At 43.5% G+C, this 23,169-nt stretch overlaps 2 protein-coding genes across 5 annotated transcripts; both read right to left on the reverse strand.

Annotated features, from left to right (window-relative positions):
* Window positions 1–23,023, reverse strand: LOC120811213 (C-C chemokine receptor type 2). Of its 4 annotated transcripts, none has more exons than XM_078094094.1 (4): window positions 22,835–23,023; window positions 1,639–1,781; window positions 1,193–1,365; window positions 1–869 (listed from the first exon to the last, which is right to left on the reverse strand). In XM_078094094.1, exons 1-4 carry the CDS (start codon window positions 22,837–22,839, stop codon window positions 147–149), a joined length of 1,044 nt encoding a protein of 347 aa, XP_077950220.1. In that variant the 5' UTR covers window positions 22,840–23,023; the 3' UTR covers window positions 1–146. The 4 variants fall into 4 exon arrangements, with proteins under 4 accessions (XP_077950220.1, XP_040022384.2, XP_040022385.2 ...); XM_040166450.2 differs by lacking the exon at window positions 22,835–23,023 and adding an exon at window positions 2,515–3,688; XM_040166451.2 differs by lacking the exon at window positions 22,835–23,023 and adding an exon at window positions 1,874–3,688.
* LOC120813876 (C-C chemokine receptor type 1-like) lies at window positions 4,012–13,272 on the reverse strand. Its single transcript, XM_078094095.1, has 4 exons — window positions 12,048–13,272; window positions 7,387–7,541; window positions 6,080–6,238; window positions 4,012–5,989 (listed from the first exon to the last, which is right to left on the reverse strand). Exons 2-4 carry the CDS (start codon window positions 7,391–7,393, stop codon window positions 5,103–5,105), a joined length of 1,053 nt encoding a protein of 350 aa, XP_077950221.1. The 5' UTR covers window positions 7,394–7,541; window positions 12,048–13,272; the 3' UTR covers window positions 4,012–5,102.
* Window positions 23,024–23,169: the final 146 nt, after the last annotated feature.

The following is a 23,169-nucleotide window of genomic DNA, read 5'->3' on the forward strand; positions in this document are numbered from 1 at the left end:
CATTTTTAATTTTCTTTATTTAAAAAAAACACAGTTTTGGTTTACACATATTCTTAAAAGATCCCCTTGTTCTTACCAGGAATCTTCTGAGTGCTATTTTACAGCTCTGACATCGAATGCGACGTCTTTCTAGAAGTGTGAGTTTATCACTCTTGATAATCTGACTTTACAGGTGTGTTGGAAGTCTCTTTCTCTGTGGTCTCTCTGTGGCTGAAAGCCCTTCTGCTCTGGTGACTCCAGCAGAAGTACCTCGTCAGCACATTTCCCAGTGATTTCCTAAACTTCTCCCCAATAAATGCATATATGACTGGGTTTACACAGCAGTGAGACAGTGCAATAATCTCAGCAAAGCGCATGGCAGAGTTGATGCTTTTTGAAGCCTCACAGGTGTCCAGGTTCTCCAGGAACAGCTGCAGAGTCTGTAGGAAAACTGTGACATTGTAGGGGACCCAGCACACCACAAACACACCCACTACGGTGAATATCAGCTTCACAGCTTTGTCCTTTTTGGCGTTCCTGGACTTGGACAGCACGATGAGGATTTTCACGTAGCAGAAAATCATTATTGGGAGGCAAAGAAATAGGCCCACTGTGTTCTCGCTGAAGTTCCGCAGTAACTTCCAAAAGCGGTGGCTGTCGTCAGGGTACAGGGGCTGGCACTGGGAGCTGTTGTCATTTACGTCTATTTCTAAAGAAGCAAATGTCACCCCAGGTAGTGCCATAGTGACAGAAATTACCCAGATTGCGGTGCTGGCTATGATTCCATAGCGAAGTGTCCGGGCTCGCATGGCTGCAACAGCGTGGACGATGGCCAGGTAGCGGTCCACACTCATTAGGGTCACAAACAAAGTCCCACTGTAGAAACCCAACTGTTCAGAGGAGCAGAGGGGAGAGTGGAATCAGAAACAGGCTCTGATAGCATCAATGACGTTTTTCTCATTTGGCTGAGAGACACATCACGCAGTTGTGGTTTCACACACAGCATAAGGAAAGCTGCTTGTGAACCTATAAAACAACATAGACCCCCGTACTGACAGAAAATCTCCCCTATTATTAAAAAAGTCCTAATAAATTAATAATACAATTAATATTGCACCTCTTTGAGTTGGTCCAGTTTTAAATTACGATTGATTTATCATCGTATAGAAATGCAGATAAATGTATCTTTTAAAAAAAATGGATGAAGCCCCACCTGGTAGCCTCCAGTCATCAATTTGCATGACGCAAGGTTTGTGTCATTGCAGGTCCAGAGGGGCAGGGTCGTGGCCTGCATGAGGTCAGACACGGCCAAGTTGAGGAGGCATACGTCCGTCATAGTCCTCAGCTTTATGTACCGGAGCAGAACCCAGAGTACCGTGATGTTGCCTGTGAAATTATTTAAATCTTTAGTTGTTACCAGGAGCGGGTTGCCTCTATATTGGTATTTTTCCAAATAAGCCACTGACTGGACGATACGCGCAATGCTTTGAGCAGGCGAGTAGCCATTAGTCACATCTGACAAAGAGGCCATAGGTTCTTATAAAAAAAGAATACAATTGTGATTCTTTGAAATCTCCTGAACACCTCAAATAAAAATGTGCATTTAAATATGGAAAGAGGGTGATTCTCTTCTCTGTTACATTCTCTTTTTCAACATACCCAGCAGACTGAAGAAAAACAGCAGGTAGTAAAGAACCAGAAAGGCCGTGGATCCGTCAGGCAATTCTGGACTTTGAACCTCATCGCAGGTGTCATTGTAATCATAATACAGATAGGACTCGTTCTCTGATATGTTCATGATGCTGTGTGAGGAGGAAAAGAACATGAGACATTAAGTTGAGTGAACATGTTATGAAAGGAAAGGTATTAAATCAGAGAAAAGAGTTTTACTTACAATTTTCACAATGAGATTGATTTACTCCTGATTCTATTTACTTCACTTTGTTTCCTCTGAAGTTTTGCTTCAACTCACAGATTTTCAAGAAACAAAAGTAACATGTTTCCTTCATGATGACTAAACTGTGTATGTGCCTCACTATAGATATTGTTCTTACGAAACAGTAAAAAAAAGAATGTAAGGAATTTCAGAGATGTACCTGGACTTTCCTGCCCTTTTAGGTTGAAACCCTGATATTCAAAACGAAAACTGAAGTCATAGAGATTGTTTTGGATTTTAAACAGCATAAACATTATTGACTTGGCGTCCTCCTTCTGAATTCCTGTCAGAGGTGGAAGCAACATTTTGATAAAGCATCTAATGTTTAGATTTGTCTGTGAATACCACACACTTCTCTTTCGCAGACCATAATCACATTCATGTCATCTCTCAACCACATCTCCTCATTGACACAAACGGAACCACTTGCTTTGACAACCCTGCCGACCCTCACTTCCTGTCTGTTTACCAACGCACACACACAGACCCCTGCACACATAATCATCTACTACACACAGTGTTAATGGAGGTGAGAGAGGTGAAGGAAGTCTGGTAAAAAGCAGCTAAATGTGTAAAAGTGTAAATGTTCTTGTGCTCACCACGTTGTCTGCCACAGTCACTGCTCCCGAGTATGTTTGCTGCTTTGCCAAGCATCAAACTTACGTGTCATCCTGTCAACTTGCAGAGCTAACTTTTTTCAGTCAAATCCTGTTGCACGGCTCATTTCTGCTACGATGAACTCTTGGTTTTGCTGCTTCCTCTGCACAAAGGTGTCAGCGTGCTTTTCTGAGAACTCTTCCCTCTGTGTTAACATGCAGCATGAAAGAGTAACATGTATTCTAGTCAGGAGCTTTGTCTATTTCTTGTAAAAACACATCACAGGTGATATAAAGGTTTGTGAAAGGCTTCCAGCTCATCAGGATAGACATTTCACTATATAAATGACCCAGTTTAACTATATTTTTTATTATGCTCACTTTATAATGAACAGTATGCTTTGGAAAAACTTGTCCAGGCATTTATCTTCAGTAGACTTGACCACTGTAACAGTGTTTTTACATGTCTCTGTAAAAAGTCAATTAGAAATCTACAGCCGATCCAGAACACTGCAGCTCGAGTCCTCACAGGACCAGGAAAGTGGATCACATCACTCCAGTTCTTAGGTTACACTGGCTTCCTGTCAAACAAAGAAGTGACTTCAAAATCCTGCTGCTAGTTTATAAAGTACATTTCTGATCTGCCGATACTTTATGAACCGCCAGGAACCCTCAGGTCGTCTGGGACAGGTCTGTTTTCTGTTCCCAGAGTCAGAACTAAACATGGAGAAGCAGCGTTCAGTTTTTCTGCTGGAAGAAGCTGCTGGTCTGCTGGGTTCCTCAGCTTCTTTAAATCCAAATGAAAGACTTTTCTGTTTGTTGCTGCCTTCCATTGACCATTTCTGCAAGTCAGAATTCTTAAAAACATTATTAAGTCTTTATCATTTTAGTGACTATTTTGTGTTTTTCGTATGTTTCAATGTATCAATGTACTTAACTGATTATTTTAAATATCCTTTATGTTATGTTTGGATGTTTTTAATGTTTTATGTGAAGCACTTTGAATTGCCTTGTTGTTGAAATGTGCTATACAAATAAAATTGCCTTGTCCTTTAGCAACACGCTGCCTTTGTTAAAGTAGTTATTGGTCAGAGAGTGTTTAAATTGTGACCATCTCAAATTCCCTTTTAAACATAGTCAGTTAAACATTAAATGAACAAAGACTATTCTGTCCCATAGATGTCTCATTTTATCTGTACTAAGAGAAAGTTACTACTATTTACTACACAAACAATGAAGATGGTGGAAGTACTTTCTTATAGAAGACACAACGTGCGTTGAACACTCAAGTCATTATGGCACTGAAAAAATGTTGTGTTGTGCTTTAGATTTGTTGCGTGCGAGAAAAAAATCACAATTCAACATCATAACTGGGTACTCTTTAGAGATGGAACTCTAAACTACTATACCAATTAAATAAAACAAACGAGAAAAGATTAAAAAGCATGAAGCTGAAATAACACTGACATTAAAGTAATATCACTGGGACACAGATGTTCCTGGAATAATGAAAAAAATAATTAAAACAATTTAATAAATGGTAAAAATGTGAGGCATGAAACAAAATTGAGAAAATATATAAAAATTTACAGGCGTGTGTACAATGAGCCAAACTTTGTTCCACATAAACAACAAATAACGTGCAAAAGGTGTTACACAACCCTGTTCTATTGAGTGAAATGAATATACAACAAGGATAGTGTAAAAAACAAAGAAAATATTGTTCGATTCCAGTTGGCATGAATGTTCCTCTTCAATAGAGGCACAGTGGCGTGTGAATGTTTTACAACAATCAGCCAAACATGAACAGAGTTTGTGGTTACAGGCTGCAGTAAACAAAAGGTTCATGGTTTACAGTCAACTGTTAAGCAGGAAAAAGAGGGGCATTAAAAACCTTTTAAAAGAAATGACCTTGTCAAGGGGTGCTTGGGAGGCAGGACTCAAACGCAGAGTTCGAAAACAAAAAAGGACTTTAATAGTCAAAACGGGCAAAAACACACAGGAACTAAGGGCAAAAGGGCAGGCAGGAACGAGAGGCAGGCGTGACAAAAGAATGACGCGACAAGTGACAACAGACACACATGGCTTGAATACACTAGGGAGGTGCAGGTGATTGGACACAGGTGGAAACATCAGGACATGACAGACAATCACAGAGGAGGACAGGACAAGGCAGGAAGTGACATGACCCAGGGAGAACAGAGGCAAGAAACTACAAAATAAAACCAGACATTAACCCAAATCGTAACAGACCTGACAACATGAAGATATTTTGAAACTCATTGGATCACACTTGATGGCACTACACATCTACCAAGTTATGATACACACAACGCAATGAAAGTAAAAATCCAACGGTCTAAAGATAGAAGAAAAAAAAAGATAAAGATGACATACACACATACATGCAGCGTTTTCAGCTTAGACAATGCTGATGACTAAAAACTGTGATGGTGGATAATGGAAGAGCCCAAACAGATCTTACAGCAGGAACAATGCCAATATTGTACTCAGTAATAACAACACTAAGCAGAGCAAAATGTATCAACCCTGTAAGCCATGTCCATAAAAAATAATCTACCATCCACCTCCTACATGATGAAATTGGTGGTGGCATCAGAGGACCTGGACCTAACTGAGCTTTTCCTGTGTGAGCTATTTTCTCTTGTAGAGGGGAGAAACCCAGACCCACATTTCTTCAACATCTGCAATACTCGTCTCATAAACTTCTGTCCCACAAAGGCGTAGATGATGGGATTCAGGCAGCAGTGAGAGTAAGCAATGGTCTCGGTCACTATTATCGACAGCTTAAGACTTTGGTGTGAGTTGCAATTGGTCGACAAGTTCAGAAACTCCAAGAGAATGGAAATGTTATATGGGGCCCAGAACATGAAAAAGGCGATCACTATGGAGATGATCAGCTTGACAACGCGGTGCTTCTTGGTACTCCTCATGTTCAGCAGTATGGGGATGATCCTGGAGTAGCAAACTATCATCACCAACAGTGGAATCCCAAGGCCCAATACATTCTTCATGAGGATGTCATGGAGCCTCCAGGCATCGTTTTCTGGTTCGTAGCTGCAGGCAACTCCGGTGGACTCGTTCGTCACCTTCGTAAAGAAGACGGCCGGCAGGGAGAAGCACAAACTCATCGTCCAAACAAAGGCGGTCAGAGCGATGCCTGCCCTAAACGTGCGATATTGTGCCACCTTGTGAGCGTGCATGATGACCATGTAGCGGTCCAGCGTCATGACAACCATAAAGAAGATGCTGCTTAAAAACCCAGTGGTGTGTGAGCCAGAGGCGAAGCGGCAGAGGAAGTCTCCAAAAGGCCATTCACCCACCACGGAGTAGTGAGAGTAGAAAGGCAACGTGAAGACAAAGACGAGGTCGGAGACAGCCAGGTTGAAGAGGCACATGTCTGTCAAGTTGGTCTTGTGGCGGTGCTTCACCAGGACGCACACCACTAAACCATTGCCTTGAGAGGGGGCGGAGCACATGGTTTAGTATTCCAGAGTATTATTTAGTGTATGTAAAGAAAGGGTGTCGCTTACAAACACACTCATACCTATGACGCCAAGGACGAAAACCAGACTGTAGAAGGTGGGCAGAAAGACCTTGCCAAAATCCCTCAGAGCGGTGGTGCTGCAAGGACTGTTATTGTTGGTGTTGTCTTTATCATAATAGTCTGAATAATTATACTCTTGGCTGAAATTTTCTGCATAATCTGCAGACAAAGATAAAAGAACACAACACGTTATCTTAACTTTTTTTAGATTGAGTCCTTTCACATTAGGATGGACTCAATCCAGCCTCCATTAAATCGAGAGGTTGTAGTTAAACACTCGCTGTTAATGGAGGTAAAGGATGGAATTTGTAGAATTGTATTCAATTTTATTATGTTGATTATGGTGATGTTCAGACTATCATAATAGTCTGAATAATTATCTAAGGGTAAATCTCTTGCATAATCTGCAGACAAAGATTAAAAAAACACAAAAATCATGTTTGAGATTGGATCCTTTCACATTAGGATGGATTATACATCCTCCATTAAATCAACAGGTTGTAGTTAAACAGTTTTGTTGTTAGTGGTGGTAAAGGATGGAGTTGCTTTGTGTTCACAGCTTTTAAACATATCATTCACCAATGTTCACAAAATCATCTCAACAATTTTCAAAGAGCCTATTTGTTACTATCTTTTATTCTATTTTATTAGAGGTACACAGAATGTCCACTGAGGGCAGCTAACAGTGGTTGTTCACTGAACTTGGCTACTGTAAATTTCTTAATGACGTAATTAGCATCGACAAAATTCCACTCCCCCGCGTTAGTGTGAAGGCAGAAATATCAGAATTAGATATAATAAAACAGAAACAAAACATAATGAATAAAATAAAATGGACCAAATCTATATGCAGAAACCTAAAACTTAATCCACAGATTGTCACTAATTTGAGAGAGAAATATAATTTGGGTGAATCCTTGTAAATTATTATGAAAGATATCATGCCCCCTCTTGGTCTTCCTAGGTCATTTGCAAACTGGATATAGAAAAGGTAGACAAAACGATTTAAACACTACATGATAAGGCACCTTGCATACCTTCCGACATCAAAAATGTGTTCCATGTATACAATTATTTTAGACCTAGTTTTGAATTTAAGTTACTTCAGTGTTGAATACCTTTTTGTTTACCTTTTTTTTCATACAGTTCATACAATGTTTGCGTTTAAGTGGAAAATGCATGTACAACTGACCGCAGTGTATTAAGATGCCAGTACTACAAATGATACAAATATTTCCTCAACAACAAGATTACAATGATCTACATATGGGCTACATCATGCAACACAGCAGTCAAAATGTAATCACCTGCCATGCTGATATCTCAGTGACGCCTTGTCTTATCAGGTATAGTCAGTGGCTGCACCTCTGGGCTCCTTATTTCTTGGTCCGGATCTTTATGGCCACGACGTCCTCCAATGTGGGTAAATGTAAGAACCAACCCTCTCAGCGTCTGTGCTCCCCTATTAACGAGCGGCAATGAATCAGAAATGCAGAAGTCATGTGCTGTGCGTCCCCAAGTGTGACTTCAAGATCCTTATCAGGAGTCCACAGATCACGATATAGTCACTCTTGTGGAAACAAGCATTTCGCACTTTAACACTTACATCAAATTATTTTTATCCTAATGGCGCAAACACAAAAAACAGATAGATTCATGTACAAGTAAAGTCTGTAGTAAAGTAGTTAGAACACGGTTACTGACTGATTATAGTGGGACAAATAGATATTTTGGACAAATATGTAATTCAATTAGAGCAATGATTATGTAGCTTTAGACATGGTCAGTATTCATAACACCATCCAACTATCAATCAGATAGTTATATGTTCCAGAAAATACTTTTGCTAAATTTACTGCTTCAAACATTAGTTCAATGTATTCTGTTATAGTTTCCATATTGGAGCAAAAACACAGGCACTACTTTCAGGTGTCTGTGTTGTGATATTGATACTGATTACTGTTGTTATACAGGCATTCTTCTTATTGTTATTCATATGTGACCTTATTGTGACATTCCATGAACAAGCCCTATATGGAGCACCAAACCAGAAGGATTTGCAGAAGAATGGTGTGCAGGAAAGGGTTAGAGTGGTCGATAGGTGACCTCTTGTGGTGGAGAAGCTTTTCAGAGATGTTGCATGAGCACGAAAGCACAAAGCATCCTGGGAGAAAATATTTGAATTCTCGTCATAGAATTTACATGAGATATGAATGAATGCTTACATTATAACTAACGTGTGCTGTTATCTATAAAGCTTGTGTAAACTAACCACAAAGGTGATGATGATGTTTGCAATATACATTACTAATAATATTTCTAGAAAAAACGACTTCCAAGTCTGTTCCAAGTCAAGTTTCTGCCCTGAAACGTAGTTGTGTCGACTGTGTTTCTGTATCTCCATTCGGGCTACCGCTCTCCAGCTGGCGCGCAGTGAATGTCAATGAGGATGAATGACGTGAGAATTGCTGACGAAGGTGAACTGAACAGAGACGTTAGACAGAGAGAGCAGCAAAATACAGGAAATGACGGAGCTTTGCCTTCAAAATAAAAGACAGGCGTTAAGGAAGTTTTAGACAGCCCAAATGCATTTAATTTAATTTAATTATGCACGTTGCATAATTCATTTTACACTCATGATATTATAGAATATAAATATTGTTGAATTATTTGTCTCACAGCTGTGTTACGTAGTATCCAATGTGTCGGTGGTGTACAATAAGTTGTTTGTGCGTCCTTCATAATATACGTGTTCAGGCTAGTCTACACTAGTCCACACCCCGAATCCACCATTGCCTTGTGAGCTGGGGTGAAGGGCGCCCGCCGTGGAGCCGGTACGGGAAGCTCCACTGGCGACAGCCCTCCCCGCGGTGCAGCCAATAACTGCAACTGCTCCAGCTGTGCCTCCGCCGTCGCCTCAAAGGTGGAGCGTGAGGCCGGCGACCGCCACGGGCCCCTGCGTCAGTGGCGTGGCCGCGGGCCGCGGGCCAATCGACTCGGCCGGCATTCCCTGCTGGTGGTCGTCATCTGCCATGTCCACCCCCCAGCCACGTTGGGTGCCACTGTAACGTGTGGGTCTGTGGGGGGGGTCCCAGAATAACGAGGATGCAGCGGAGAGTTTCAGTATTCAGTCTTTATTTTATCTTTTTCACACAACGCACGACCGGCTCCAGCCTCCTCGCCTCACTCAGCTCTCCCGCTGTCGTTGCATCTTTCCTACTTAAGTACAGAGCACACACAGTCATTACCTCCACCTGAGGCCAATTATGCCTCCTCCTGGCACCGTTCCCCGAGCCACTCCCCTCTCCGTCCCCTCTGCAGCTGAGCCAAACCATGCCCGCCACCACAATATCATTCAATATAAAGCCAGCTCTAGTACCTGTTTCCAGTGCCATCCAGCGACTGGAAACTGGGAGGTGGCCACCACCTCTGAAGGAAAAGTAGCGACCGGACACCTGAATGCGTGTCCAGTTGGTGCGTAGTTTCCTTCCCCTTGTGTCCCTAGGTTAACTTCACTTCCTGCCTTGTCCTGTCATCCCCTGTGATTGTTTGCCGTGTCTCTGATTGTTTCCACCTGTGTCCAATCACCTGCACATTCCCAGTGTATTTAAGCCCTGTGTGTCTTTTGTCCCTTGTCACTTCATTGAATGAATGCATGTTATGCCTGCTTGTCATTCCCTAAATGTCCTTTGAGTTCCTGGTCCCCGCCCGCGTTTTTGCCCCTTGGCATTTTTGATTTGGACTATTAAAGTCTATTTGTTGTCAACTGTGCATTTGAGTCCTGCCTCTGCCTACACCCTGTTTGTGACAGAATGACGCGGCCACAAAAGGGCTCAGTAGACCCGCTGCCAGATTACGGACCCGATTACCTGCATATGAGGACACCATTTTGGCAGCGTGAGACAAACTTTTTTTTTTAGACCCAAGAGCTACCTAAGAGCTGGCCTTGAGCTCAGAGACCCCCTCAACCCCAGGAGAAAGAGCATAGGCAAGAGGATGCAGCGTACTCCTGTTCCCGCTGTGCCGCAGCATACTCCCATTCCCACTGGGCTGCAGCGACCTCCCGTTCCCGCTGGGCCGCAGCGGCCTCCCGTTTCCGCTGGGCCGCAGCGACCTCCGACCCCAGTACGCCTGTCTCCGACTCCAATCGCCGCTCCACGGCTCGCTCCCCCGACTCGCTCCCCCGACTCCCCCAGTCCTGGCGCCCCGACTCGCTTCCCAGACTCTCCCAGTCCTGTCTCCCCAACTCGTTCTCCCGACTGCTCCGTGGTCCTCTCCCGACCCCCTTTGGTGTTCTGAGGGCCATCTGGGACAGGCCCTTGAGGGGGGGGGGGGGGGTTCTGGCATGGGTCGGGACAGCGCTCCTGTGACCAGATTCTTGTGACAGGCAGCCGATGCCGCCATGCCCGGCTTCCAGTTACCTGCAGCCGGCGCCTCCGAGCCCGTCTCCCCACGACCTGCAGCCGGAGCCTCTGAGCCCGGCTTCCCGCGACCTGCAGCCGGCGCCTCCGCGCCCGGCGCTTCCAAGCCTGGCTTCTGCCCGCCCACCGGGCCGACCCCCGGAGGCTCTTCGGCCGCATGATCTTCCTCCGGGCCGCCCATTCCCCTGCGGCCGGCGCCCCCGAGCCCAGGTCCCGACCGCCCTCTGGACCGCCCGCTGGAGTTCCCCGGGCTGCCTGACCCTCGTCCCTGGTCCTCTCCCCCTCATCCTGTTGTCAATTTTCTGCCCCGCCCGCCCTTGTGTGTTGTAAGTCCGTCTGGGATCCGTTCCTTGAGGGGGGGTACTGCCACGGTGTGGGTTTGTTGCCTGTTTTGTTTTGTAGTTCCCTGCCCCTTTTGTCCCTGGGTTAACTTCACTTCCTGCCTTGTCCTGTCATCCCCTGTGATTGTCTGCCGTGTATGTGATGCATTTGAGTCCTGCCTCCACCCCGTTTGTGACAAGGGAACTACAAAGTAAAACCAGAAATAATCCTTGCCTCCAGGATAGTCGATAGCACTTTGTTTCAAAGCGTCTGATTATATACTGTATTTATTAAAGCAATAAAAGGTACAAGAGGCTGTACTTTACCGTCCAATAATGTAACAGTTCTGGGGTGTTGTTAGGCAACCCTCGAACTGTTATATTATTGAAGTACTGCCTCAAGTACCTTATTGCTTTTATAATACGGTTACCAGCAAAATTATAAATAGTAAGTAAATAGCTGCCTTTCAGCACAAAATAGTTGTAGCCACCAAACGTTGTGTATCGCATTTCAGTAGTCTTGAGAAAAATGGTCCCTGTATGTGCAGTTAATGCAGTTTGACAGTTATCAGTCTCTTTAATTGTGAGAACATATAAGAGATACAATCATTTACAGCTGATATTTTTAAAAGATGGGTGCGAGCAAACTGTTAGAGAAAGTGACAATTAAACACAAATGTATTTTCCAGTGGACTAACTATTGACCTTGAAACTTGATGAGTTTATCATCCAATACGAATTTCACAGATATGGTTTACGAATGTACATTTAGAAAATAATCCGTTTTTTTTGTATTATTAGTATTATATTAAAGACTTTTTGTTTCGCCAACACAAATCTTTCAGCTCATTTAGAACACACGTAATTCTGCAGTTTATGATTGGGTTTGAATGGTGTCTGAAAATTCCTACTTCGAGCATAGTAGCCGCAGCAGAAAAGAGCAATAGGTTGATTTTACAACGAACATGTCAACTGTTAATGCAGTTTGACTTTTTCCAATCTGTCTCTTTAATTGTGAGAACATATAAAAGAGATACAATCATTTACAGCTGATATTTTTAAAAGATGGGTGCAAGCAAAGTGTTAGAGAAAGTGACACATTAAACACAAATGTATTTTCCAGTGGACTAACTATTGACCTTGAAACTTGATGAGTTTATCATCCAATAAGAATTTCACAGATGTGGTTTACGCATGTACATTTAGAAAATAATAAAAATGAATTACCTGCAGATGTTCTTAAGGAGACAGCTGATGATGGTGTTTATTTTGGATCACAAGATGCCATATCAAAGAAAAGATCAGCTAATCATCCAAGCTCATTACATAATGTTCAAATGAGAGACACCTCCTCTGGTTGTGGTGTGCAAATGGCTTTCGAATAAAAACACTACCATCCCCCTATCAACTATTTAGGTGGGCTTTCAGGCTTAGATGCATATGGTTCATAACTTCCTGCAAATGATTTGAAAAGTTTGTGTAAAAGCCCACAGTGTCTGCGGATGAGGATAACCACAAGTCCACATGTGCAAGCTTAAAAAGATGCAATGCAACCCGACCTGGACCTGCATCCACAAGCAGATGGAGGCTTGAAAAGCTCCACATCATTTGTTCTGTTATGCGTGGTGGAAGTGTTACTACAAATACAGCCATCGATGCAGTCTAGACTGACTGTTGTTTGAAAACAAGTACGGTATATTACTTTTTCTGTTAGGGTCGACTCTTCAAAGCTCAAATTGAGACCTAACTATCACATATTATAGATCTTAAAATGGTTTGTCCCTTTTTTGGATTCAGTCAGTAGTGAATTGTTGGCCCGGATGACTAAACACTGGCTTGATAGTGAGGTGTGTTCTGTGACACCACAATTACACTCTACACACTTCTCGTCAAATACAAGCTGACAAGAATTACGGCCTGAATAGGATCCATCGTGATGCAACGGTGTGTCTTAAGGTCCTGCCTTCACTTTCTAGAAGTGTGAGTTCATCACTCTTGATAATCTGACTTTACAGGTGTGTTGGAAGTCTCTTTCTCTGTGGTCTCTCTGTGGCTGAAAGCCCTTTGGCTCTGGTGACTCCAGCAGAAGTACCTCGTCAGCACATTTCCCAGTGATTTCCTAAACTTCTCCTCAATAAATGCATATATGACTGGGCTTACACAGCAGTGAGACAGTGCAATCATCTCAGCAAAGCGCATGGCAGAGTTGATGCTTTTTGAAGCTGTGAGATGCATGTAATGGTAAAATATGTTATAACATTGTCTTGTACTAAACCTGTGTCTCAAGTGTCCGTATTTGACCCTGACGTGCAAAGAGCAGCATGATACAAAATGTTAGTTTGCAGCTGTATCCTGAGAAGGGAGGGCCGTCGACTCGATCTCATAGAGGCTTCAATACAAAGGACTTCTGTTCATATTGAAAAAGCTAAAGTAAGGAGTATGTTGTGGATTGGTGGTATAAGAGCCAAATTTATACTTGAGCAATTCTCTAAAAAAAAAAAAAAAAAAAGGCAACGATGGGAAACTGAACACCGCCGAGTGTTAGAATGCGTACCGCCGAGTACGGGAAAAGTACTGCAGTACTTAAGCTCTGTAATACAAAAAAGAAATAATTACTGTTGTTTAGTGGGTACCTGCGAGTACCAAGGGATCTAGTATCCGTCATAAATCAAAGGAATCGAAGGGCGCTGTTTGGGAATAAATAAATTAACTACGGTTTAGTGGATACTTGCGAGTATCAAGGGATCTAGAATCCGGCATGAATTAAGGGAATTGATTTGGAGTCAATATCCTGGTCTCTGGTTTGACAACACCCTCAGACCCTGACGAGGGCTGATTTCGCTAGGTGTGGTGCCCTGAGGATCTGGGGACCCCCGAAAGGCTGCGGGTCGGTGACCCGAGGTTGGAGTTCCTTAAAAAATGAGTTTGATTTCCTCAGACATAGTGCAGCCCTTGGAAAGGTGCTGGGATACAGTAAAATTAAACAGCGCGCTTTGGAGTGTGGAGGGGGAGAGAGAGGAGTGATTAAATAAATAAATAAATAAAATGTGTTGAGAAATGCACTTTAAGAAATACGTTTTGGAAGTACAATTATAAGGAATTGAGAACGCAGACAGACCGCAAGGTTAAAACATAAACTTGCGGCTATAATAATTGAGTCTCAGAGGTTAACATAAACTCACAGACGCATTGACTCCGGAAGGTTAGTATAAACTTTTCGGCATAAATTAATGTTCTGAGACTAACATAAGCTCGTGGACACAAACGTTTTCTCTGAAAGGTTAGTATAAACTTTCAGAACATAGCTGTCTGCCCGTGTAAAATACATACGAACTGATTGACTGCTGTTAAATGGATGGTGAATTTGATGGAGAAGAGGAGGACGGCGGCTGGGAGCCAGCGCCGGGGTATCGATGGAAAATAATAAATGACCAACTGAGGATGTTGTTGGTGGCGGTGAGCGGAGATACCACAGAGAAAAAGAAACATGATGTTGTGGATCACACGGGACACTTGGTGAAAAAGTTGTTAGAGGAGAAAGGTGTTGGTGTTGGTGTGTCGCTGACGCAGATATTGTGGGAGAGAATGTAGGAAAGAAAGAAAAAAACGGCCTCGAGTCAAAATGTGAGAAGGTGAATGTGTGGGAAAAATGGAATCATCACAATAAAATTGAGAAAATAAAGGACTTGAGGTCCGTATGGTTTTCATGTTGGATTAAAAGTAAAGCCATGGACAGAAAAAAACAAGAACGGTGTAAGTGTCTCAACCAACAAGCTGCAGAGCCATTTCTTAAGCTCTAGCTGTTACTACAATTTTGATTTAAAAATAGTGGAATTGTAGACACGCATTGAAGAAAGAAAAAGAAGATTTAAAGACTTTAAAGCAACAACTGCTAGAATAAGCGTTATAAATCTCTGTTGAAGCACCAAGGGTTTTATGGGAGTAACAAGGTCACAGCAGTGAGATTATGTGTGGGAGCAACGGTGGAGGCCAATAAGGCCGGACAAAGGTTTTATACCTTGGAGGAACTCAAGCATATTTAAGAAGAAGTACACACACACACACACACACACACACACACACACACTGTTGAATAAAGTTATTCTTGATTAATTATTTCTTACTGATATAATTAGGTTTATGCATCTTTCTTGAATACCAGGATATATAAAGAATAAAGAGGATAAATTTTTCTTTTGTTTTTCAGTTTAGAAGAATAAGCTCATCATTACTGGGCTGTCAAAGGTCTGTCAAAAACTTTTACATGAACAAGCGGATTGTAGGGGGGATTTTATGAAATCAACTAACAGATTGATAAGACACTGCAACTTTTAGATTGGGTAAAATACTAAGACTAAATAAGCTGTTCATAACTGCACACACAACAGGTGCTGATCGTGTTTCAACAGGAAACCACAAATGCCCTGAACTACTTTCCTTTTAAGTGTAACACTTTAATCAAGGATTTAAAATATGATGAAAAATTATTAGAACAAATAGAAAATAAACATGAAAACAAATTCAGCACATCAAGAAGCAAATTTGTTTTGGGGAAAAACACTGCATGCTTATTTGGACGAATGTAAGGAAACATGGGTGAAACACAAAGGTCATCACTCAGGCACTGCGGGAGTGCAAAGGGATTGGTTTAGACAGGCGGTACTGGAGGGCGTACCAGAGTGTGAAAGCTAAAATGATCACTAACCCAGACCGGCCAGGTAGTGACTCTGCTGTGTGGGAGAGACATTTGCTACACCATTTACAAGACGCGACAGAAGAAGCGACAGGGGAAATTAAACAGGTAAAGGAGCTGCAGGCTCAACTGCTGAAGCTCCAGCTCACCAAAATAAAACAGGATGTGAGCAACAAGAAGCAGAAAGGGAAAGACGAGGCAGATGGTTGCACAGTCTGCCCTAGCTGGAGGTAACGCCCCTGATTTGTATCCACTCCCACCATGGGAGGAGACGTCGTATGGGACAGCCCAAGGGTGGAGTTTAAACCAAAGGGGTGGTTACAGGGGAGGCTATGGAGGTAACTGCTGGGGAGGAGCGTGTCGAGGAGGTCCATATGCAGGGGGAGAAGGAAGAGGTAGCCGCAGATGGGGAAGAGCTTGTTTCCACTGTGGTATGGAGGGGCACCAGGTTAAGTAAGTGTCCTAGTAAAAGAAGACAGGGGAGGGGCAGAGGTGTCCCACCCCAGGAAGCATGGGCTCCCAACTCACATGCTGCACCGCCCCCTAGAGGACAGTACCCCACACTGGAGGACTGGGGCTATGAGGCAGATGCCTCTCAGTGACACACCCCCGAGAGAGACCCGGACAGCAGGGGCAGGGCAGACCCCATGCTGTTCTTCACGGTACTACAACAACAACTGCAGTTTCTCGATGACACTGGGGCCACATACTCCATGATACAGGCAGCGGGCTCGTCTGTTATGTCCAGAGATAGCGTCAGTGTTGTGGGGTTCTCCGGGGTGTCACAGAAACTGCCTCTAACAATCCCCCTACCGGTGAAAGTGGGAAATCAGACATTGACTCATTCTTTTGTTGTTCCACCTCAAGTTCCAGTGAATCTTATGGTGTTACGCTCCCTGGTGGCTCAACCTGGAGCGCAACAGGTCAAGGCAAGTGAGGCGTTAGCCACACAAAATCGAATACACAAAACGTAACAAAAAAAGTATTTATTTTTCAAAAGAGCAACACAGGGATCAACAAGGACTGTCAGTGGCAGAAAGAAAAGAACATAAACAAACCCCCCCCTCCCATTGACCGGTGCTTAGCACCCAAAAGTACAGTGGTTGGTGCTCACTCTAGCCTAGGGTACTAACAACAGGTACCCCTACGTGTTTGCAATATGTAAACCCCATCTTACCTGTCCTCATTGACCCTGTGCGCACAACCAAAAGATATCACAAAAACACCAGTAGGCTGTTACCAATTCAATTTTAACACAAGACAGTGCTCTTCAAACCGGGGGCCCAGCTCAACACAAAAGAGCCTCCCCACTGAAAACAAACATTGACTATATAAAGGGGAATGGTTGATGGGAGATCTAGAACAGGTGTGGTGATTGGATGAGGGGAAACCAGGTGTGCACATCTGTGAAGTGAGAGAATGGAAACAGAAGGGGGAGACAAAAACACAAACCAACAACACAAAAAAGAACACCATATCTGTAGACCTATACCCATAGAGCACTGTACGTAACATATGGGAAGGGATCTTCTCATTGAAACAGGGGCTTTCGATCTTGTGCAGCCCCGACGGACTAAGCGTTACCATGATGGATGGAACGGTTCTGCATTGCAACGATAATGGACAAACCAATGGTCAGTGGGTAGTGCAGCCACTGCAACAACAACAATATGCAGACATTTACTGGGGCCTCTTGAAGCCTGAGTGTCCTGAAGTCCCAGGGGTTATGACTCTTTACCAAAAGTGGAAGCCTTGGATAACTCTTCTTGATCCGTATGTTCCTCCTAAGTGGGAGGTGACATCCTAAACCTCTATGTGGGCCCAGAAGGGGTATCCTCAGCTGTCATCCTCTCCCCCAATCAAACAAAATGGTATTTAATGAATCAAGATGCAGTGCCGCATGTGTCGTTGGCTCTGCATCCCAAACAGTAGGCTAAAGACTTAGGTCTAATGACAAAACGGGCGATGCTGCTAGACGACTGGGTATGCACACAACTTCCTGATGTTTGTTTTTCTCCCTCCGCTAGAATGTACAGAATTACAGGGAAAGCGACTAACTCTGTCATTTTAACACACAAACAGGTGTCCAGAGACTACGGACGCGAAAAGACCAACCATCCCTGCACAGCTCGGCTACCACAAGGGTTCGCGCTTTCGCCAGGTATCTTTAACCAAGTGTTGAAACAAGCGTTAGTGGGGTGCCCCCTGCCAGAGGGCACGACATTAATCCAATATGTGGACGACATGCTCCTCGCATCCACTTCAGCGGAATCTTGTTTGGAAGCAACAGACACCTGTTTTTTCCAACGCTGGTTGGCCAAAACTAAGTTAAGTCTAAGTTGCAGGTCGCCAGGCGCCAGGTTTCATTTTTAGGTAGAGTACTGTCGGGAAGCGGCTCAGGGCTCTTAGCCGCTCACAGGTCCAGTATTCTCCATCATCCACGTCCACAAAATGTAAAGGAAATGCTTTCGCCTCACGGGGTTCAGTGGACAATTCATTCCGCGCTATTCAAATCTCTCTCAAGTTCTGCGTGCAAAGGTAAACAAGAAAGGGATGCAAAATCTCACTGCTAATCTCGAATGGGACCAAGGGGCGGAGGAGGCGTTTATCAAGCTAAAAACAGACAGCGCGCCATTTTATCTGGATGTTTCTGAAACAACAGGGGTTGTAAATGGGGTTTTGTTTCGTAAAAAGGGGGATGGTAAAAGGAAGGTGCTTCTGTATAGCAGTGTCATGTTGGAAAAACAACATCATGAATGCACACAACACGCAGCAGGGGTCGCAAAGCTTGTAATGAAAACAGCACACATTGTCATGGGCCATCAACTACATGTGCTAACAACACATAGCATAGTAGCTTACGTAAATTCACAAACTTTTACAATGACGTCACAATAAAGACAAATAAGGCTGAATAAGCTGTTAGAAGCTCCAAATCTCACCTTCACACAGGAAGGCATCAACATGGCTGATCACATGGTAAAGGGAGAACCACACCAGTGTGAATACAAGGTGGGACTGGAAGCGAAATTGCAAACAGACTTAAAAGGCACACCACTGACACAGTCTGATTGGCAATTGTTCACTGATGGCAGCTGCTGTAGACATTGACAAAAAGGGTTACAGTCGAGATACGCGGTAGTAAGAAGCCATGGGGCAGGGACAGAGGTTTTGGAAGCAGAAAGAATTCAGGGAAATCAGTCAGCATCTGTTTTTAGCGGACATGACACGTCACTTTGTTAAAACATGTAAAACCTACACCATGTTTAATTTGAAACCTACAGTTAAGCCAGAAATGGGGGTGTTTCCGTTGACATTGGTGCCAGGACAGGAAATAGTCATTGACTGTACTGACAGGATCACACGACACAAAGGAAAAAGGTATCTCCTAGTATGCATGGACGCCCTGACCGGCTGGCCAGAGGCGTGGCCCACAAAAAAAGCAGGATGGCAAATCAGTGATCAAATGTCTAGTAAACCATTACATACCAAGACACGGGTTTCCAGGAAAGATCAGGTCAGATAATGGCACCCACTTTGAAAATCAGGAAGCAAAAATTGGCTAAAATCTGTGCACAGACAAATTTAACCTGGGTTCAAGCCCTCCCACTCGCGTTAATGGCCATTAGAAGATCAGTAAATCAGGGTACAGGTTTCACCCCGTACGAACTGACCACCGGGAGACAGTTCCCTGGACCCAGTGCCGGCGTGAAGCTCAGGCCCAACCCGGAAGCTCCGCCAGGTGAGTATGCATGCCGTATAACGATCTATGAGCTCTCGTTTCAGATTTTGCGGACCAGGTGCGAGACAAAACAGGAGATCAGAACGCCCACAACCCCGACACAGCCGCCTGGGTCCTCCTGGGGGGCATTAAGAGAAAGTGGTTGGAGCCACGGTGGACAGGACCATACCAGGTGGAGGAGAGAACCTCACATACAGTGAGGTTGAGAGGGAAAGGTGATACCTGGTACCACTGGAGCCAGTGCGCCACCGCAGAGGAACCAGCTCGCACTCTCCAGGACGTCCTGAAGGTTCAGGAGGGTCCCCAAACGCACTCTCAACGAGCAGTTGACTGACAGACACCCAGAGCAGGGTGATCTGTGTCGACTAGTGGTGTAATCGATTAATCGATTTATATTCCTGCGATCCAATGAATCGATCTGTGCTCAGCAAATCGGCATTCCGGACAACATATATCAATTACAAATCGATTGAAATGGTACATCATCGATTTGTATCGATACTTGGAAACTGCACATTGGATTTAAGCACAAAAACTGTATGGATGCGTGTTTGTTTGTTGGTTTTTTAGCACTTTAGACACGTTAAACATTACTCGATTCAGTCTGCCTGTCTGTGACGTCATCAGTACGCAGCGGCAGCCGCGCGAAACTCAGCGTGCAGGAGACGACTGCGAGCAAGACATTTACAAACCAACTTATCGATCCAGCGTGTGGAAACATTTTGGCTTTTGCAAACACGGAGGTGTTCTAAATAAGTCGGGCGCTGTTTGTAGAATATGTAGAAGACAAATAAAAAAACACGGAAACACGACAAATCTTTCCAACCATCTACTAAGGTGCCATGGGATTAAACAAAACGCTGACAGTCCAGGACCACTAGCAGCGTTACCGCTGCAGTAGCAGGCAACTCCAGCTCTGCAGACACCTCAGGCCTCGCCAGCATTTTTTGTCAGAAACCTGGCCGAAACTCAGCGCAGGCGAAAAACATCACAGTACCAATTGCTTTATCTGTAAAGACATGCGAACCTACAATGTGGTTGAAAATCCGGGGTTCTGTGAATTGATCAAAACATTGTGTAATTATTGTGTAATGTTTACATTGAAAATGGTTGCACTTGATTCAAATAAAAGCTTAATACATTTGCCATTAATTGTTGTTTGCTTGTTTATAATATCCAGAATTAATTTAAATCTGATTTCCTTACAAGAAACAACAGGGATCTCGGAAACTTTGCCTGCACTGCCCAGTAAAGTTACTGAATCGATTTCAAGTTACTGAATCGAATCGAATGGAATCGTTCAAAATTAACCCAGATCGTCCATGAATCGAATCGGCAACCATGAATCGCGATTCGAATCGAATCGTTGTTAAAATGAATCGTTACACCCCTAGTGTCGACTGCCAACAACAACAGGAAGTAAAACAAGACCAAGAATAAGTGTATCCTCTCCTCTGTTCTATCTTTCTCAATTCTCCACATTAGTTAAGCAAAAATGCCATTATTGGCCTGGAAAGGAGGCGAGAACTCAGGTGAGGAGGCTGATCGAGCAGACGTCCTCCAACAGCTGGGGTGATCTCTGAAGAGGTCAAAAGGGGGAATTGTGAGATGCATGTAATGGTAAAATATGTTATAACATTGTCTTGTGCTAAACCCGTGTAAGTGTCCGTATTTGACCGTGACGTGCAAAGAGCAGCATGATACAAAATAGTTTGCAGCTGTGTCCTGAGAAGGGAGGGCGGTCGACTTAATACAAAGGACTGTTCATGGCCTTGGTTCATATCTTATTTGGTAAGAAAGTTCTCGGATCCACGTTTCTACTTTTTGTCAATTAATTATGATTTGCACCGGCCACTGAGGATGATCTTGTGCTGTGTGTGCTACCCTCATCTTCACCTGGGTTCTTATCTCAACCTGATTTGCAGCTTCTCGTACCCGGCACTGGCCTTCACATGTGTATAAAGACTCGCGTTTTTACTGCTCGGAGACGCCATTACACATAACGCTGACATACGTGCTTGTGTGTTTGACATCCTGCTTTCAAGCAATAGTTAGAGCCAGATATCTGCGGAGAATTGCTCATGTAATCTTTTTCTCTTCTAAATAAATGTTAACTTTTTGACTGTAATTGATCAACGTGCTGGATACTTCTCATCAATCAACTCGGGGGGATCCCGACAAAGCCTCACAGGTGTCCAGGTTGACTGACAGAAAATCTCTCCTATCAATAAAAAACTCCTAATAAATGAATAATAAAGTTAATATTGCACCTCTTTGAGTTGGTTCAGTTTTATATTACGATTGATTTATCATCGTATAGAAATGCAGATAAATGTATCTTTTAAAGAAAATGGATGAAGTCCCAACTGGTAGCCTCCAGTCATCAATTTGCATGACGCAAGGTTTGTGTCATTGCAGGTCCAGAGGGGCAGGGTCGTGGCCTGCATGAGGTCAGACACGGCCAAGTTGAGGAGGCATACGTCCGTCATAGTCCTCAGCTTTATGTACCGGAGCAGAACCCAGAGTACCGTGATGTTGCCTGTGAAATTATTTAAATCTTTAGTTGTTACCAGGAGCGGGTTTCCTCTATATTGGTGTTTTTCCAAATAAGCCACTGACTGGACGATACGCGCAATGCTTTGAGCAGGCGAGTAGCCATTAGTCACATCTGACAAAGAGGCCATAGGTTCTTATAAAAAAAGAATACAATTGTGATTCTTCTGAACAACTCAAATAAAAATGTGCATTTAAATATGGAAAGAGGGTGATTTTCTTCTCTGTTACATTCTCTTTTTCAACATACCCAGCAGACTGAAGAAAAACAGCAGGTAGTAAAGAACCAGAAAGGCCGTGGATCCGTCAGGCAATTCTGGACCTTGAACCTCATCGCAGGTGTCATTGTAATCATAATCCAGATAGGACTCGTTCTCTGATTTGTTCATGATGCTGTGTGAGGAGGAAAAGAACATGAGACATTAAGTTGAGTGAACATGTTATGAAAGGAAAGGTATTAAATCAGAGAAAAGAGTTTTACTTGCAATTTCCACAATGAGATTGATATACTCCTGATTCTATTTACTTCACTTTGTTTCCTCTGAAGTTTTGCTTCAACTCACAGATTTTCAAGAAACAAAAGTAACATGTTTCCTGATGTACCTGGACTTTCCTGCCCTTTTAGGTTGAAACCCTGATATTCAAAACGAAAACTGAAGTCACAGAGATTGTTTTGGATTTTACACAACATAAACATTATTGACTTGGCGTCCTCCTTCTGAATTCCTGTCAGAGGTACAAGCATCTAATGTTTAGATTTGTCTGTGAATACCACACACTTCTCCTTCGCAGACCATAATCACATTCATGTCATCGCTCAACCACATCTCCTCATTGACACAAACGGAACCACTTGCTTTGACAACCCTGCCGACCCTCACTTCCTGTCTGTTTACCAACGCACACACACAGACCCCTGCACACATAATCATCTACTACACACAGTGTTAATGGAGGTGAGAGAGGTGAAGGAAGTCTGGTAAAAAGCAGCTAAATGTGTAAAAGTGTAAATGTTCTTGTGCTCACCACATTGTCTGCCACAGTCACTGCTCCCGAGTATGTTTGCTGCCTTGCCAAGCATCAAACTTACGTGTCATCCTGTCAACTTGCAGAGCTAACTTTTTTCAGTCAAATCCTGTTGCACGGCTCATTTCTGCTACGATGAACTCTTGGTTTTGCTGCTTCCTCTGCACAAAGGTGTCCGCGTGCTTTTCTGAGAACTCTTCCCTCTGTGTTAACATGCAGCATGAAAGAGTAACATGTATTCTAGTCAGGAGCTTTGTCTATTTCTTGTAAAAACACATCACAGGTGATATAAAGGTTTGTGAAAGGCTTCCAGCTCATCGGGATAGACATTTCAC

Source organism: Gasterosteus aculeatus, chromosome 20, assembly GCF_964276395.1.
Source record: "Gasterosteus aculeatus chromosome 20, fGasAcu3.hap1.1, whole genome shotgun sequence".
Lineage (NCBI taxonomy): Eukaryota > Metazoa > Chordata > Actinopteri > Perciformes > Gasterosteidae > Gasterosteus > Gasterosteus aculeatus.

Bases quoted from the DNA above. Each gene is read 5' to 3' on its own strand.
- LOC120811213 (XM_040166449.2), bottom strand. From the start codon at position 1,804: ATGTTCTTTTCCTCCTCACACAGCATCATGAACATATCAGAGAACGAG. The intron at 1,366-1,638 runs GTATGTTGAAAA...ATAATTTCACAG, and splicing joins GTTTTTCTTCAGTCTGCTGG to GCAACATCACGGTACTCTGG. The intron at 870-1,192 runs GTGGGGCTTCAT...TCCTCTGAACAG, and splicing joins TGATGACTGGAGGCTACCAG to TTGGGTTTCTACAGTGGGAC.
- LOC120813876 (XM_078094095.1), bottom strand. The intron at 5,990-6,079 runs GTATGAGTGTGT...CCCCCTCTCAAG, and splicing joins TTTCGTCCTTGGCGTCATAG to GCAATGGTTTAGTGGTGTGC.